The following is a 14,311-nucleotide window of genomic DNA, read 5'->3' as shown; positions in this document are numbered from 1 at the left end:
ACTTGTGCTGATGCTGATACAATGTTGTATGCAATAAGCATAAGTTTTCAAAGGTCTTTCATTATAAATAGACATTAAAAAAATGTATCTTACTCTGATATACACTGCACAAACATCTGTTAACTGTATTTTCAAAAGGCCAAACAAACATATCACTGATTAGCTATGTTTCCATCACCCTGCTTTTATGTGCAATTTGAATGATTGCATCAGAAATGAGTGATGGAAACGCAAAATTTCCAAAAAAAAAAAAAAAAAAAAAATCCCTTAATTCACAAAAAAGGTTTTTATGCTCGCTTGAGGTGGTTTTTGACCAGTGCGAAAAAGAGGAAATGTGAAAAATGGGAGATGGAAATTCATTTTCCAAAAAAATTCTGACGTAGCGAACATTAAACTCATGTGACTAATCGGCTGTGTCCGCTGATGGTGTTTTATATAGTGTTGGTTACAAGGGTTACCAATACCACCGCCGTCCGTTCAAACAGCCTGATGAAAATGTACCTAATTTCATTTGTTTGTTTTGTTTTGCGAACTTTGAAAAGATTCACTTCACGTTTGGATGGAAACCCAGCTATGTTCAGCTGATAATAGGGATAATAATAGTGTCGCATAACTAATTTCCATAACGTTCAAACGGAAACTGTGTAACCAATTAGTCGACTAGTCTAAGAACCCCCCAGAAGAGAAGTCAAAAAACAGTCTGTATAAGTGATCCATTTGAAATAGTCTACTTAATCTGTGAATCAAAGAACCAAATCCCATACTGAATACTGGCTTTGAATTATGAGTGACATGGAAAAAACTAACGCAAGCAAAATAATGTATTATTTTCAAAATGTACGCTTAAGAACACAGTAATTTGAACATATCCTTGTTATAAAATATATAAAGCAACATATAAATATGCAAAAAAAACAAATAGAAAGGTAAACGACTAGTATTTCTAATGTCAACTATCGGCAGTAGTATCATTTAGTTGACTACTCTCGCACATCCCTAGCCGATAACATCCAGTTGTAGTGTAACACTATGGTTTGTAATGCTCAAGCGCATCTCACCTGAGTGGCCAGACTGAGCACTTGCTGAACCAGCTCTTGAGTCTCTGAGGGCTTCTTCAGGAACAGCTTCACTATGGCTGTCAGGAGAGTCAGCTGGACCTGAAAGAAACAATGCAGTGGATACTGAATCAGAGGAAGTCCCTGATTTTAAAGAAACTATTACTATAACGGTAAACAAAATAAAAACAAACAAACAAACAAATAAACATTGAAACAAAACACACATTGACCTGTGGGGTATTCCAGAAAGCAAAGTTAACTTAATGTCAAATATACCCTGAACTCTTGGTTGATTAACCCAAACCTTGCTTATTCGAGGTATACAGAAAACTGCGGTCTGAGGTAACTTCAGAGAATGAAACTCAGAGTTAAAGGCCAATTCACACCACATAGACAAACAACAACAAACAAGTTGTCTGATGGATTTAGAATGTTATGAAAAATAACTCATGTACACACTGCCCCAACAGACACTGACAAACATTGATTGTACAGTCGGATGAAACAAATCCCGACCAACACCAACAGACAATGACAGGGGTAACAAACTGATCCGACAAAACCCAACAAATGTTTTTGTTGGGGTTTGTCTGTGCTGTGTGAACTAGCCTTAAACGGTGACCTCGCAAAGATATTCTTAACCAAGCGCTGAATCCAGGAGTCACCTTGGAAACGGACGCTAAGAAAAAGCCTGTTATACTACTAGTTTTGTTTAATGGCTGCGCCACAACAGCTAAAAGCTGTCTACACTGAACGCGACCACACGACCGTTGGAAAGCACTTGGACTAAGTCAGAAATTGAATCCGTTTACTGTCGGGAATTTGTCACGTAGCATCGCGCCACATCACATCCAGTGTAGACAGTTGTGTCATTTTTTTAAACTTATCTTTAAATATTCAATCAGTTTTTATTACTGTGAACAAGAATTATATTGTTTGTTAGATGCTAATCATAAATTAAAAAAGAAAGATTGATTAAACTAAAAAACAGGTTTGCAAAGATAATGTCTGTATAAGTTTATTTTTTATGTTTAGCCATTTTGCTTTCACATTAGTTAGTTATAATAAGAGATGTATTAAATATGTATTATTAAAGAAATACATTATATAGAAAACATCCCGTTGCAAAAAAAACCCTTTTCAATGCAGATCCACAATGACTAAGAATGTGTGAGAATAAAATAAATTAAATAAATAAGAGTAAAATTAACATTTTTGTTTTATGTTATAATAGAGCTTATAATTATATATATATATATATATATATATACATACATACATACATACATACACACACACACACACACGCGCTGTTAAAATTAACACATTAAAGCGCGACAAGACACAAAAGAGAACGCAGTGCGGTACTGGAACGCTGTCTGTGTGACAGACACACGCCGGCCCCATTGAGTTCCCTTTCTGTGACTGAACAGACAAAACACACAAAATTATGCCAAACCTGAGTGCTTTCATCATGGAAGCCCTCAAGGAAACTCTCCAGGAGCTCATCAGCATTGTCGATACGCTCGGCATATTCGCCCACAATCCAGATCATGGCTGCTCGAGCGTCAGGCTCATCCAGAGAGTCCAGGTTTTCACACAGAGTGGCAATTATACTTTCATATCTGTGCAGACAACAGAGGGGTGTTTACTCTGTTCCAAAACGTACCAAGTTGTGTACACGACATTTTAAGGATCATAGGAGGGCTTCTTAGGTAGAGGCTATTCCAAAATGTAGGTTATTTAAAGGATTAGTTCACTTCAGAATTAAAATTTCCTGATAATTTACTTACCCCCATGTCATCCAAGATTTTCATGTCTTTCTTTCTTCAGTAAAAAATAAATAAGGTTTTTGAGGAAAACATTCCAGGATTTTTCTCCATGTAGTGGAGTTCAGTGGGGTTCAACGGGTTGAAGGTCAAAATTACAGTTTCAGTGCAGCTTCAAAGGGCTCTACATGATTCCAGAATAGGAATAAGGGTCTAATATAGTGAAACGATCGGTCATTTACTAAAAAAAAAATTAAAAATTATAAACTTTTTTTAACCACAAATGCTCATCTTGCACATCTTTGCGATGCACTACGCATTACGTAATCATGTTGGAAAGGTCACGTGTGACATAAGTGGAAGTACCGAGCAAGTGTTTACAAAGCGAACATGCAAAGACAAGTCAAACGGCCTTTACAAAAAAAAAAAAAGGTTAAACAACAATGTTGGACGATTTTGAGTTGGAGGAGAAAATGAGATGGAGTTTTTCGCCCTACCGCGGTACTTCCACCGACATCATGCGTGACCTTTCCAACGTAATTACGTAATGCTTAGCGCATCGCATCACACTTTTTTTTTTTTCTTTTAGAAAATGACGATCGTTTCACTAGATAAGACCCTTATTTCTCGGCTGGGATCATGTAAAGTCCTTTGAAGCTGCACTGAAACTGCAATTTGAACCTTTAACCTGTTGAACCCCATCAAAGTCCACTATATGGAGAAAAATCCTGGATTCTTAATCCTTAATTTCTTTTCAAATGAAGAAAGAAAGACAAACATCTTGGAGGACATGGAGATAAGTATATTATCAGAAAAAATTTAATTCTGAAGTGAACGAATCCTTTAATAACGCTGAGATACGTCATTGTAGTCTGATTCTAAGGCATGTATTCTTTACAGATAAGACAATCCCAGAATGCATTGTGACAAGCTCAGTGAAAATTAAATTGGTAGAGCGGCGAAGAAACACATTTCAGTACTGAAAAATATCAATAAAAATAGTTCAGATGAGAGTTATGGACTGACTTGTTGGGGTATTTGCGGAAGATGTCCCTGATGACCACGATGGCCTCTTGCACAACATAATTGACTTTGGTCTGGATGAGGTCCAGCAGGGTGCTAACACAACGCTCAGCTGATTGCTGTACACAAAGATATAAGAGAAAACTCACAGATAGTCACAGATATAAATTACACTGATAAAACTCATTGAGGCACTACAGCTATTGGATCACAATATGCAATGAAAAAAAATCAATAAAGGTTGCTTGTGTTTAGGAATTTTGATGCTAAATGACCAAAAAGCAAGCTAAATAGCAGAGGTTTATCAGACATTTCTATAGGGAATAAAGAATAAAGTCATACAAACGTAGGTATTTAGGGGTGAATAATGAGGCAAGACTTACCTCCACTTTGATGGCACAACGGCCGATGGCTCGAACAGCTTTCCGAACAAAGTCTACATCCACCTCAGTGGCATACTCCTTCAGTTCAGCTAGTACCTACAGAAATCAACATTTTAAAAGGATTTCTATAGAAACAGACTGTGAAAGGCTGAATGACCTCCACAAGGATAGATAACTCACAAGGTTATAAGCTCAGGAGGAAAAGTGTGAGAAGAGTCTGATGTTAACGTTTAACAAACAGACGTATTTATGGGGGAAAAGGCTAAATGACGTAATATAAGTAAATGAAAAATATAACAAAGATGGAATGTATAATAACGGAATGCAATGAAGCAATTTGCTGTCAGATGCAGAGTAATCACAGCTGTCATTTTATGCCAGGCAGCACAGAGCTTAATAAGCTTGAGCATGTGTTTTAGTTAAACAATTCGACAAACCTCCACTGAGTGGAAAATATAACTAAATAGGCACACTTTTAAGCAATATGTAATTAGAGGGACAAATCGATGATGCAGTTCTACTGAAAGTTAATTTGTTATCTTTGCAACACAAACTGCACAATCAATTAAGAAAGTAAAGTGCAAAATAAAAAGTGTACATATTTAGGTCTTTCATACTCGTACATAAAGGACAAAATCAAATAGCAGCTAATTTGCACGTCAATTAGTATTACAGTGTTATGCAACATTCAGCTGAACATGTAATTTTTCATTTGAAGTGAAGTGCCGATACATTTTCCTGTTAATAAAATCTAAATCACAGGGGAATGCAACCAATGTCCTAGATATATACACTGTGTGCAGAATTATTAGGCAAAAACAGGTGGAAAAGAAAAGACACATGTTAACTGCAAAATAATTAACAATTCAGGTGAAGAATTAAGTGTGAAACCATCAGGAACCCTTTAGTCTCCAGCGCCTATCTTCCAGAATCTGGCAGTAAGTTTTGGAAGATCATTTTTAGTCCATATCTGCAAGACGGACATTTCAGGATAAGAGATGGACTAAAAGTGAACTCCCACACCTTACTGCCAGATTCTGGAAGATAAATTCTTCAAACAGTGGTACAAGAGGATGTGGTGCTGGTCCTTCAGGAGTCACTCTCAAGCTGTCTGTCTATAAGGCCTATAAAAACCCAGTCTTCATGTATTTTATAACACTTCAGCTTGTGATTCTTATTAAGTGCGGGTCATTTTTTAGGATTCTTCACCTAACCTAAGTCTCTGAGATCCTGACACCTCACACTTCTGAAGACTCCAGGTAGGTTTCAGTACTGGGAAATGGTGGCGCTGGAGACTTAAGGGTTCCTGACGGTTTCACACTCAATTCTTCACCTGAATTCTTAATTATTTTGCAGTTAACATGATTCTTTTCTGCTCCACCTGTTTTTGTATGACTCCGCTGACCCAATGAGCATTTTGCCGTCCCTTGGTCATGCTTTAACTTTTTTCAATTTCTAGTATTGCATTAGTATTGCATCCTTCTCATGAGTATTTAATCATTTTTGACTTTTCAGTCTGAGTTAAATCTCTCATTTTGCCTGTAAAATCAAACTTGCCTAATAATTCTGCACACCTGAATATAGGGCATTTTTCATTTCCAGCCTTCATGAACAATTATATATCACTTATAAATGATTAAAAACAATATTAATAGTAGTTATTAAGATTGATGTGGATTGGAATTGGTAAAATGTGCTTGGAAAAAAATTATCAGAAAATCAACTTGCCTAATAATTCTGCACACAATGTGTGTGTGTGTGTGTGTGTGTGTGTGTGTGTGTGTGTGTGTGTGTGTGTGTGTGTGTGTGTGTGTGTGTGTATATATTATTTTTTTATTTTTTTTTATTTTGGACTGTGTGGATCTAGAGAGAGTGTGATCTCTATATTAACATAAATTACAGAGAAAATACTTGAGAAAATACTTGACAAAATACTTGACAAAATACTTGAGAAAATACTTGAGAAAATACTTGAGAAAATACTTGAGAAAATACTTGTAATTATTTCAGATTTAATTAGAGTTGTAGAATAATCTCTATTGTTTGAACTTTTAAAGCCCTGGATAAGCTGACTGCCTTGACTAAATAAGTCGTTATTTTGTTTTTTTTTGCCGCACCAAAAAGTATTCTCGTCGCTTTATAATATTAATATTGAACCACTGTACTCACATGAACTGATTTAAATATGTTTTTAGTACATTAATGTATCTTGAGAGAGGAAATGTCATTGCTGGCTATGCAGGCCTCACTGAGCCATCGGATTTCAACAAAAATATCTTAATTTGTGTTCCGAAGATTAATGAAGGTCTTACAGGTGTGGAACGGCATGAGGCTGAGTAATAAATGACAGAATTTTCATTTTTGGGTGAACTAACCCTTTAAACATCTTTTGAAATACCTGGGCAATGTTGGCATGAGAGGCCAGGCGGATCATGATGTCCAGTTTCTCCAGCTTGACGTAGATAGGGTCATTGTACTTGACAAAGAAGACTTTGATCTCTTGCTTCAAGATCTCAGGCCTGCAGGTAAAGAGATCACCGTCTTAGTCGAAACATTCAGTATTTCCAAGCAAACAGACAAAATGGACAATACTGCCATCTAGTGATGGAATTTAGTCATCTATGTCAGAAACTGAGTGATTAGAACTCTGAACTAGTGCCTCAGAAAATGAACAGGACTGAAAAATAAGGGTGGCAGTCTAACCTTTTCTGCACAATAAGGTTAATGTTCCTGAGGGCCACATATTGGACCTCTGGTTCCCCAGACAACAGCGTGACGAGGGGAGGTGAGAGCTTCTTCAGGAGAGTGTTGTAGTAATCAGAGTCTTTGGGCAGGAGCTCCAGGAACTTCATCAGTACCTTCACCGCTGACAGCACCACAGCCGAGTTAGCATGAGAGAGACGTGGAGTCACACGCTCACAGATACTAAAAGAGACAGGAAGAAGGAGTTATGCTTACTAGGGTTTTCATCTGTATTAATCCTGGCACTCCTGAATTGAGGTTTTTCAATTTTGTATTGGTTGATTATAAAATTTGTCATTTACAGTTTAAATCTTCCCTGTACCCATTTGTGTTTTTTTCTTAGTGGGCAATACTCTGCAAAAAGTAATACAAAGTGTGGAGTCCATCAAGGTTCTGTCCTGGATCCTACTTTATATAGTCTTTATTTACTTTCATTTGATAATGTCAGAAATCACATAACATATTTTATTCCTGTATTGGTAATAGAACAAATGCACATTTCACAAAGCTGTTTCAGCCGTACTGACAATATTGATGTGGCAATCACAAAAAGTATAATTTTCTCTGAGGGCAAACATTCAGAAAGAGATACACTATGTTTTGTTGAAATGGCTTGGTTTGATTAAGGGTACGTTTACATGACAACGATGTACTGAAAACGGAAAGGTTTTTCTTTTGCATTTTTTATATACAATTCACAACACTGTCAAAATGATCCCTTTCACATTGACCCACGGAAAAAAAAAAAGCTGTATTATTCATTCCAGGCTAGTAGTTGGCGATGTCACTTTGTAAAGAAACACTACACACCTATAGATTGAACACATAATACGTATACACAACGTCACTGTTTTCACAAATTTGCATTTTTTGAAGTTTACACGGAGACGATAATGGTATCGTTTTCAAAAAATTGCACTTTGAAATCATTCACATTTTCAGGCCCCCGAAATGCAGTTGTTGTGTAAATGAACAGCCAAAACTTTTCTGTTTTTAGTTAAAATAAGGTTGTGTAAATCAAACCCTGTATTAAAAACCAAATCTGGAAAAACTTGTGAAATCTATGCAGCAATTCATAAGACCTTTTTATATGACCTGTATTGTACTATTATTCAAGCTGCTACACAATTTACATATGAATTCTATGAATGTAATCCAAGAAGTGTTAGACCTAAATAGATAATGCAAGCCTCCATTTCCTCTCAGATGTTTATTCCACAACAAATCTGTTTATCTCTGAAAAGAGTCAATATTAATAACAGTCTGAAAGAGAAAATAAATACCATGTGAATAAAATGTCATATCTTAAAATAGACCTGTGAGGAAAATAAATTAATATTAACATACAGCTCACTATAAAGCAGCACTACATATTTTATTGCTGTTCTATTCTTAAACTAAAAATAAATAATAATGTTATCATATGCCTGGTGTATATAATTAATCTTCTTCATCTGACAATCCAAGTACAACAATCAGTTGTTGACATTTACCGGCTAGATGTGCCTGAACTCAACCTGTCAGATCAGACAACACAGGTTTTTTACAGCCTCTAATCCACTTAAACTTAAATCCACTTTTAAAATGCAAATTCATAATAACAGGAGAGAAAGAAAACTTGACTGTAATAAAATTAACTGTTCCAGATCTTTAAAGAAACCAGATTTCAGAAGATGTCAGATGTTGGTTGCCACATTCACATCTAAACTGGGGAAAAAATAGTCTAAAGATATCAGTTCACCAGTGCATTCTCTAAATAAGAACCGGGCACTGTATTATTTTTTCCTTATTTATTATTAGTTTTAATTCATATTTTAATTAAAATAATTCATTTTCACTTATTTTTCGTATTCATTTTTATGTTCTTATATGATTTTAAACCTTTAACATTTTAAAACTTACTGGGGTAGTTTCTCAGACAGATATATATATATATATATATATATATATATATATATATATATATATATATATATATATATATATATATATATATATATATATATATATATATATATATATTTTTTTTTTTTTATTTACCATAAAGTATTACAATAGTATTTTCGTATTTTGTTTTTATTTATTTATTTATTTTTATTTAGTAATAATAATTATTATTATTGTTAAAATTACTTAAAATTACTATCTTATAGTCATATTGATTGGCTTTATAACCAAATCACTTTGGCCAAATTGTGCAGCCCTACAAACGAGCAAAACAAACAAGCACAGCAAATCTGGATTTTTTTTTTTTTGGAAACTTCATTCACTCTCCTTAATCTCCATACACCTGTAGAGAAACCTAAGAGGATCATTATCCCCTCACCTCTGGGCCTCACGCTCGTCTTTGGGGTTGTAGTTGGAGAGGCAGTCCAGGATGAAGATCTGGCCCCACTCAGTGCACTCGTTGAGCGCCGTCAGGAGCTTATTGATGTTCTGGGGATTCAGGTCCAGAAGGTTGCTGTTGGGGTGAGACTCGCTGATCTCAGACAGAGCAGCAACTGCATTAGCCACAACCTATGAGAAATTCAGATATTAGTAAAGTACTGTGAATGTGGAGGTATGCATTCAATGAAATTAGATCAAAAGTATCTAACCATGGGATTGGAGTCAGCGATCAGGTCCCTGAGAGAATCCAGGAAGCCCTGGTCCTCCACCATCTGGGCGTTGATGTCATGAAGTTTGGCCACACATACTGCTGCGGTCTTCCTCACATAGGGGTCTTCATCCTTCAGACACTTTCGCAGAGGCTCGCACAAGTACTCAGTGATCTTATCCACACGAATACAGCCCATTGTACGCACAGCCAGAGCTCGGATCAGTGGGTTCGGATCCTCACAATCCTGAAAAAAGGAAAGAACAACTTCAGACAATCTGGTGGAATTTCATAAACGTTGATGATCAGATTGATCCAAACTATAACAGCAAGTCTTACCTTTACAAAGCTGTTAACGGCCATGATGGCCATGTCAGGTTGACTCTTGGCATAGTTCATAAGGTACAGGTAAACCAGTTTCTTCAGCTCCAGGTTATCGGTCTGCATGCAGTTTACCACGTCTGGAAACAAGGAACTAAAGAAGCAGTGATAAGATATTAGCTTAATTCAAATTAATCATCTTTTACGTAATGTGGGAAGTGAGAATGCATCTTTGATTGTGTAATGGTGATGAATGAGCACCTGACATCCTTGCCCACTGTCATGGCTGCAATGACTTTCTTCACTGCCTCTTTCCTCTTCTCCTTCTTCTCATTGTTCAGCTCAGCCTTCAGCTCAAAGATTTCACCTGAAACAAGAGAGTAACATGATTAGAGTGGTCATCTGATCTGAGGTTTTCAAAGGCTGATGCTGATGCAACTTCTACTTCTAGAGATTATCTTTTTTTTCAGATATAACCTTTCATGTACTGTGTAATATAGGCGTTTGTAAATTTAAAAGGTATGTAAAGTTTTGAAGATCAAAATGCACAATAAATGGAGTTATTGTCTCCAAAAAGAAAGAACTGATTCTGAACTGCCTGAAACGAGCCGTCATTAATTCCAGTCCTACTACCTGTCCAAGCCTACATAGGTTTGTAACAAATTTGCATAATGCCAGCATATGACCTACACTGGCTGCAAACATGACTACTTTACTTTGACCCTCAAACACTGTAACTGTAGCTGAGGCCTGGAAGAGTTTGGTTTACATTGTCAACTTGTCAAAAAGAAGCTGTTTTCTGTGCTACGAAAGCAAATCCACTTTGAATGCACTTCCAAAGGATGAGGACTCGAATTGATTCGGTAAAACAGACACCATTTTTACTGTTGGTATCACTGTGCTGAGGAAGCTCCGGAGCTGAAATTCAGGTATGGCAATGAACGATTTATTTCCAACACACACTGTTAATGATAGACCAATCACAACAGAATGAGCCCCGCCCCCTGCTGCCCCACCTAGCCCATTGCATCTAGACAACAAATACGGCATTGTAGCCTAGCTACCAATAGCAATAAGCTCTGCATTTTGTTATTTTTGATAATAAACAAAGTGTCATCATTCAAACTCTGTCCATTTAATAAACGAAATTCTAACAAACAACAAAAATGCCATTTTGACGCTCTTTAATGTGACGTGATAGATCACTGTACAGGCGCCTCATTTCAGGCGGCAACTCGGAGAGCTTCCTCTCCTCTTTAATACTAGTTACAGAATAAACGTGAATGAACATATGAAGGTATGTTGAAAGATACAGTATAATATATAACGTATAATTACTCATCGCTCAGTGTTTCAACGGCGGAAAGCGTCAAGAAAACAGCTTTTATACACTGTATCAGCTAGCATTTACCTCAGGCGAGTCCACAGCTTGTTAGTTCGCCAGATAAATTAACTCTTTCGCTAAACATATGTACTACATTAGCCTATATTGATTATATTTCGCTTAACTTGTTAATGATGTCTTGATTATTAAGTGTGTTTAAATAAATCTGTCATGAAAATGACAGCCACTGTGTAAATCATTATATTTCAACAACGAATTGGAGTAAAAAAACAATTTAGAAGTTAAAAAATGCAATTTAGAATGCATTTGGCAAAAAATGCCAAATGTGCAGTTTACAAGTTTGCATACAATTTGTTATCTGAGTGTTAAGTATTGTATCTAAAAAATAAATAATCGAATTTAGGCTAATAGTTTGGGCTCTGTTGTTAAAGTTTAATATTATAGTAATGGGCTCCTTATATAGTTTACAGCATTAGCAGAGATATATATTTTTTTATCCTTAAGCTTTTAATTATAATTGAATTCATTTAAATACAGAGACATAATTTGTTCAGTACACTACTGTTTAATTAAAAAAAGGCAATTTTGTTTAATTTTTTTCCCCCTGCTGTACCGAACCAAACTGAACCATGACTTCAAAACCAAGCTATTAGTTTTCTGTATCGTTACACCCTACAACAAACTGGTCCAACCGACCAATCAGAGCAGAGTAGGCACTCAACAAGGATGAGTTTAGAGAGACTGAATCCTTAATCGAGCCATTTCATCACTTCTTTTGAGAAAAGAAGTGAGGTTGCAATGTATATTATGAGAAAACCTATTGTAGGAAACCTGCCTGTGTGCAACCCGGAAAGATGAAGGAACTGTGTGTGTGTCCTCTTCTTATACTGTAGGTCTTTCACAGAAATGAGTGCACATACACAGAGGTGTCATGCTTAGGAGCATGTGCCTCCTCCGATCTTTGAGCCAAATGGATTTTCAATGCAAGTTTACAGTAAAAATTTATTATACATAATTATTTTGTTTTTTTTCCCACATAACAAAAATTTCAATAATTTAATTTCATCCCATAAAATAAATGAACATATTTAAACAGATCTTAAATGTACTTGCCTTTTTTGTTGGTGGTAAAATACTTGGAGTCAGTCATTCTGACAGCTTCTCAGGTCTGAAGAGAAGGAAATAATTGAAAGTAAATATAAATCACATTTCAACAATGCATAAAATCAACAATAATATAATCCCAAAATACATTTAATGGCCAACTGGCCATTTTCAGTAAAGGTCACGAATTAGGAAAACGTAAAAATTTGAAACATGTCTGTAATTCCCAGTTTACACAGGAAATCATCAGGAACAGTTATGCAGACCATTTGCTACATGAAGAGACAACAACACAGTAACATATCCACAGGAACAAGACGTTACAAAATAAAACATATGTCAAAAATAACACGTGCAGCTGCACCTCACAAATTTAGTGATTGTTAAGTTTATTAATTGGGCGTGACCCAAAATGATCTAGCTATGCTAAGCTAGTGAAAACCTTGGAAGCAGGATTTTATCGACTGAAATACAGGCATCTTTCCTGTCTAAATCATAATACAAACAATTGATGAAAACACAAAAAAAACAGATACGCACAAGAGGTGTAAGAATCGAAGCGATTAATATTTGGTTATTGGAGCTCTTCCCGGTGGGGAGATGGAAGATGGAAGATGCGGTTTCTGCCACAGCTTGGTCGGGCGCTGGAAGATGGAGCGCACCCGGAAAAACAAAATGAAGAGCGGAACCAACAAACGAGAAGAATGTGTGAGATCGGAGCCACACAGATGTTACACCGGATGCAGAGGACGTTTCATACCAGTAGTAGGGAATGAGGGTGCATCATGTACCATTCCTGAAAAAGTGGATTTAATACAAGCCTGGCGAGCTTATTACATCAGTTCAAAGGGTCATATTAAGACACATCCTGCAGGAGATAATATAATATCAAATGTCAACAAACTTTATTCTAAAATATTAGGATCAACATGTCCCCAATGACTTCTCCTTTTCTTGCCACAGTACAGTTTTTGTCTGGTAACCCTTTCTGCTTTCAGAAAAAGAGGAGTTAATGGCCTTGATTGTGCATTCGGCCATACATGGTAGAAAAACAGTCTTTTCAGATAAAACTGATTTTGTCAAAACCTTCACCAGTTCATTTTGCTTTTTCATGAGTCTTCATACATGCATATGCTGTAGAATAATTGTGATCTAAGACAAAAGGCTCATAATTTACAAAACTGTCCTCCTAGACAGGTCATATTTGTTTCAAACAGACTGTCTTATTTGTGAAATATTTCACAGCTTAGGAGGCAGAAGAGGAAGGTTTCCCTCCTAACATGGGTAAGAGTTTGCAGAACATCTCCACAAGGACCATTTACATGTTAAAGTAGAATATAAATGAATTAAAATGATATGTCACACACACACACACACACACACACACACACACACATATATATATATATATATACAGTTGCAAGAAAAAGTATGTGAACCACTTGCAGAAAATGTGAATAATTTGAACAAAATAAAGGAGATCATATGAAATGCATGTTATTTTTTTATTTAGTACTGTCCTGAGTAAGATATTTCACATAAAAGATGTTTATTTACATATAATTCACAAGACAAAAAAAAAATAGCTGAATTTATTAAAATAACCTCATTCATAAGTATGTGAACCATTGGTTCTCAATACTGTGTGTGGTTACCTGGATGACCTACAACTGTGTTTGTTTGTTTTGTGATGGATGTTCATGAGTCTCTTCTTTGTTCTGAGCAGTTAAACTGAGCTCTGTTCTTCAGAAAAATCCTCCAGGTCCTGCAGGTTCTTCAGTTTTCCAGCATTTTTGCATATTTGAACCCTTTACAGCAGTGACTGTGTGATTTTGAGATCCATCTTTTCACACTGAGGACAACTGAGGGACTCAAACACAACTATTAAAAAAGGTTCAAACATTCACTGATGCTCCAGAAGGAAACACGATGCATTGAGAGTCGGGGGGTGAAAACTTTTGAACAGGATG

The 14,311-nt window shown here is 36.1% G+C and overlaps 1 protein-coding gene across 2 annotated transcripts in view; it reads right to left on the bottom strand.

The window, feature by feature from the left end:
* The window catches only part of ap2b1 (adaptor related protein complex 2 subunit beta 1), a 56,866-nt gene extending 43,854 nt beyond the window's left edge, over positions 1 to 13,012 (bottom strand). The window contains exons 1-12 of one of the 2 annotated variants that reach the window (XM_067406471.1): positions 12,882 to 13,012; positions 12,351 to 12,405; positions 10,154 to 10,259; positions 9,911 to 10,046; positions 9,573 to 9,818; positions 9,302 to 9,492; positions 6,937 to 7,158; positions 6,632 to 6,752; positions 4,234 to 4,329; positions 3,854 to 3,969; positions 2,518 to 2,683; positions 1,059 to 1,157 (exon numbers count right to left, since the gene is read on the bottom strand). In XM_067406471.1, coding sequence (XP_067262572.1) covers positions 1,059 to 1,157; positions 2,518 to 2,683; positions 3,854 to 3,969; positions 4,234 to 4,329; positions 6,632 to 6,752; positions 6,937 to 7,158; positions 9,302 to 9,492; positions 9,573 to 9,818; positions 9,911 to 10,046; positions 10,154 to 10,259; positions 12,351 to 12,387 — 1,536 coding nt within the window. In that variant the 5' untranslated portion in view covers positions 12,388 to 12,405; positions 12,882 to 13,012. Of the gene's footprint in view, positions 1 to 1,058; positions 1,158 to 2,517; positions 2,684 to 3,853; positions 3,970 to 4,233; positions 4,330 to 6,631; positions 6,753 to 6,936; positions 7,159 to 9,301; positions 9,493 to 9,572; positions 9,819 to 9,910; positions 10,047 to 10,153; positions 10,262 to 12,350; positions 12,406 to 12,881 lie in introns of those variants that run through there. The other variant, XM_067406472.1, reaches the window with a different exon arrangement.
* Positions 13,013 to 14,311: the final 1,299 nt, after the last annotated feature.

The sequence above is a fragment of the Chanodichthys erythropterus genome, chromosome 13 (genome assembly GCF_024489055.1).
Source record: "Chanodichthys erythropterus isolate Z2021 chromosome 13, ASM2448905v1, whole genome shotgun sequence".
Classification (NCBI taxonomy): domain Eukaryota; kingdom Metazoa; phylum Chordata; class Actinopteri; order Cypriniformes; family Xenocyprididae; genus Chanodichthys; species Chanodichthys erythropterus.
The sequence above is the reverse complement of the archived record's forward strand: the minus strand, read 5'-3'. Positions and strand labels throughout refer to the sequence as shown.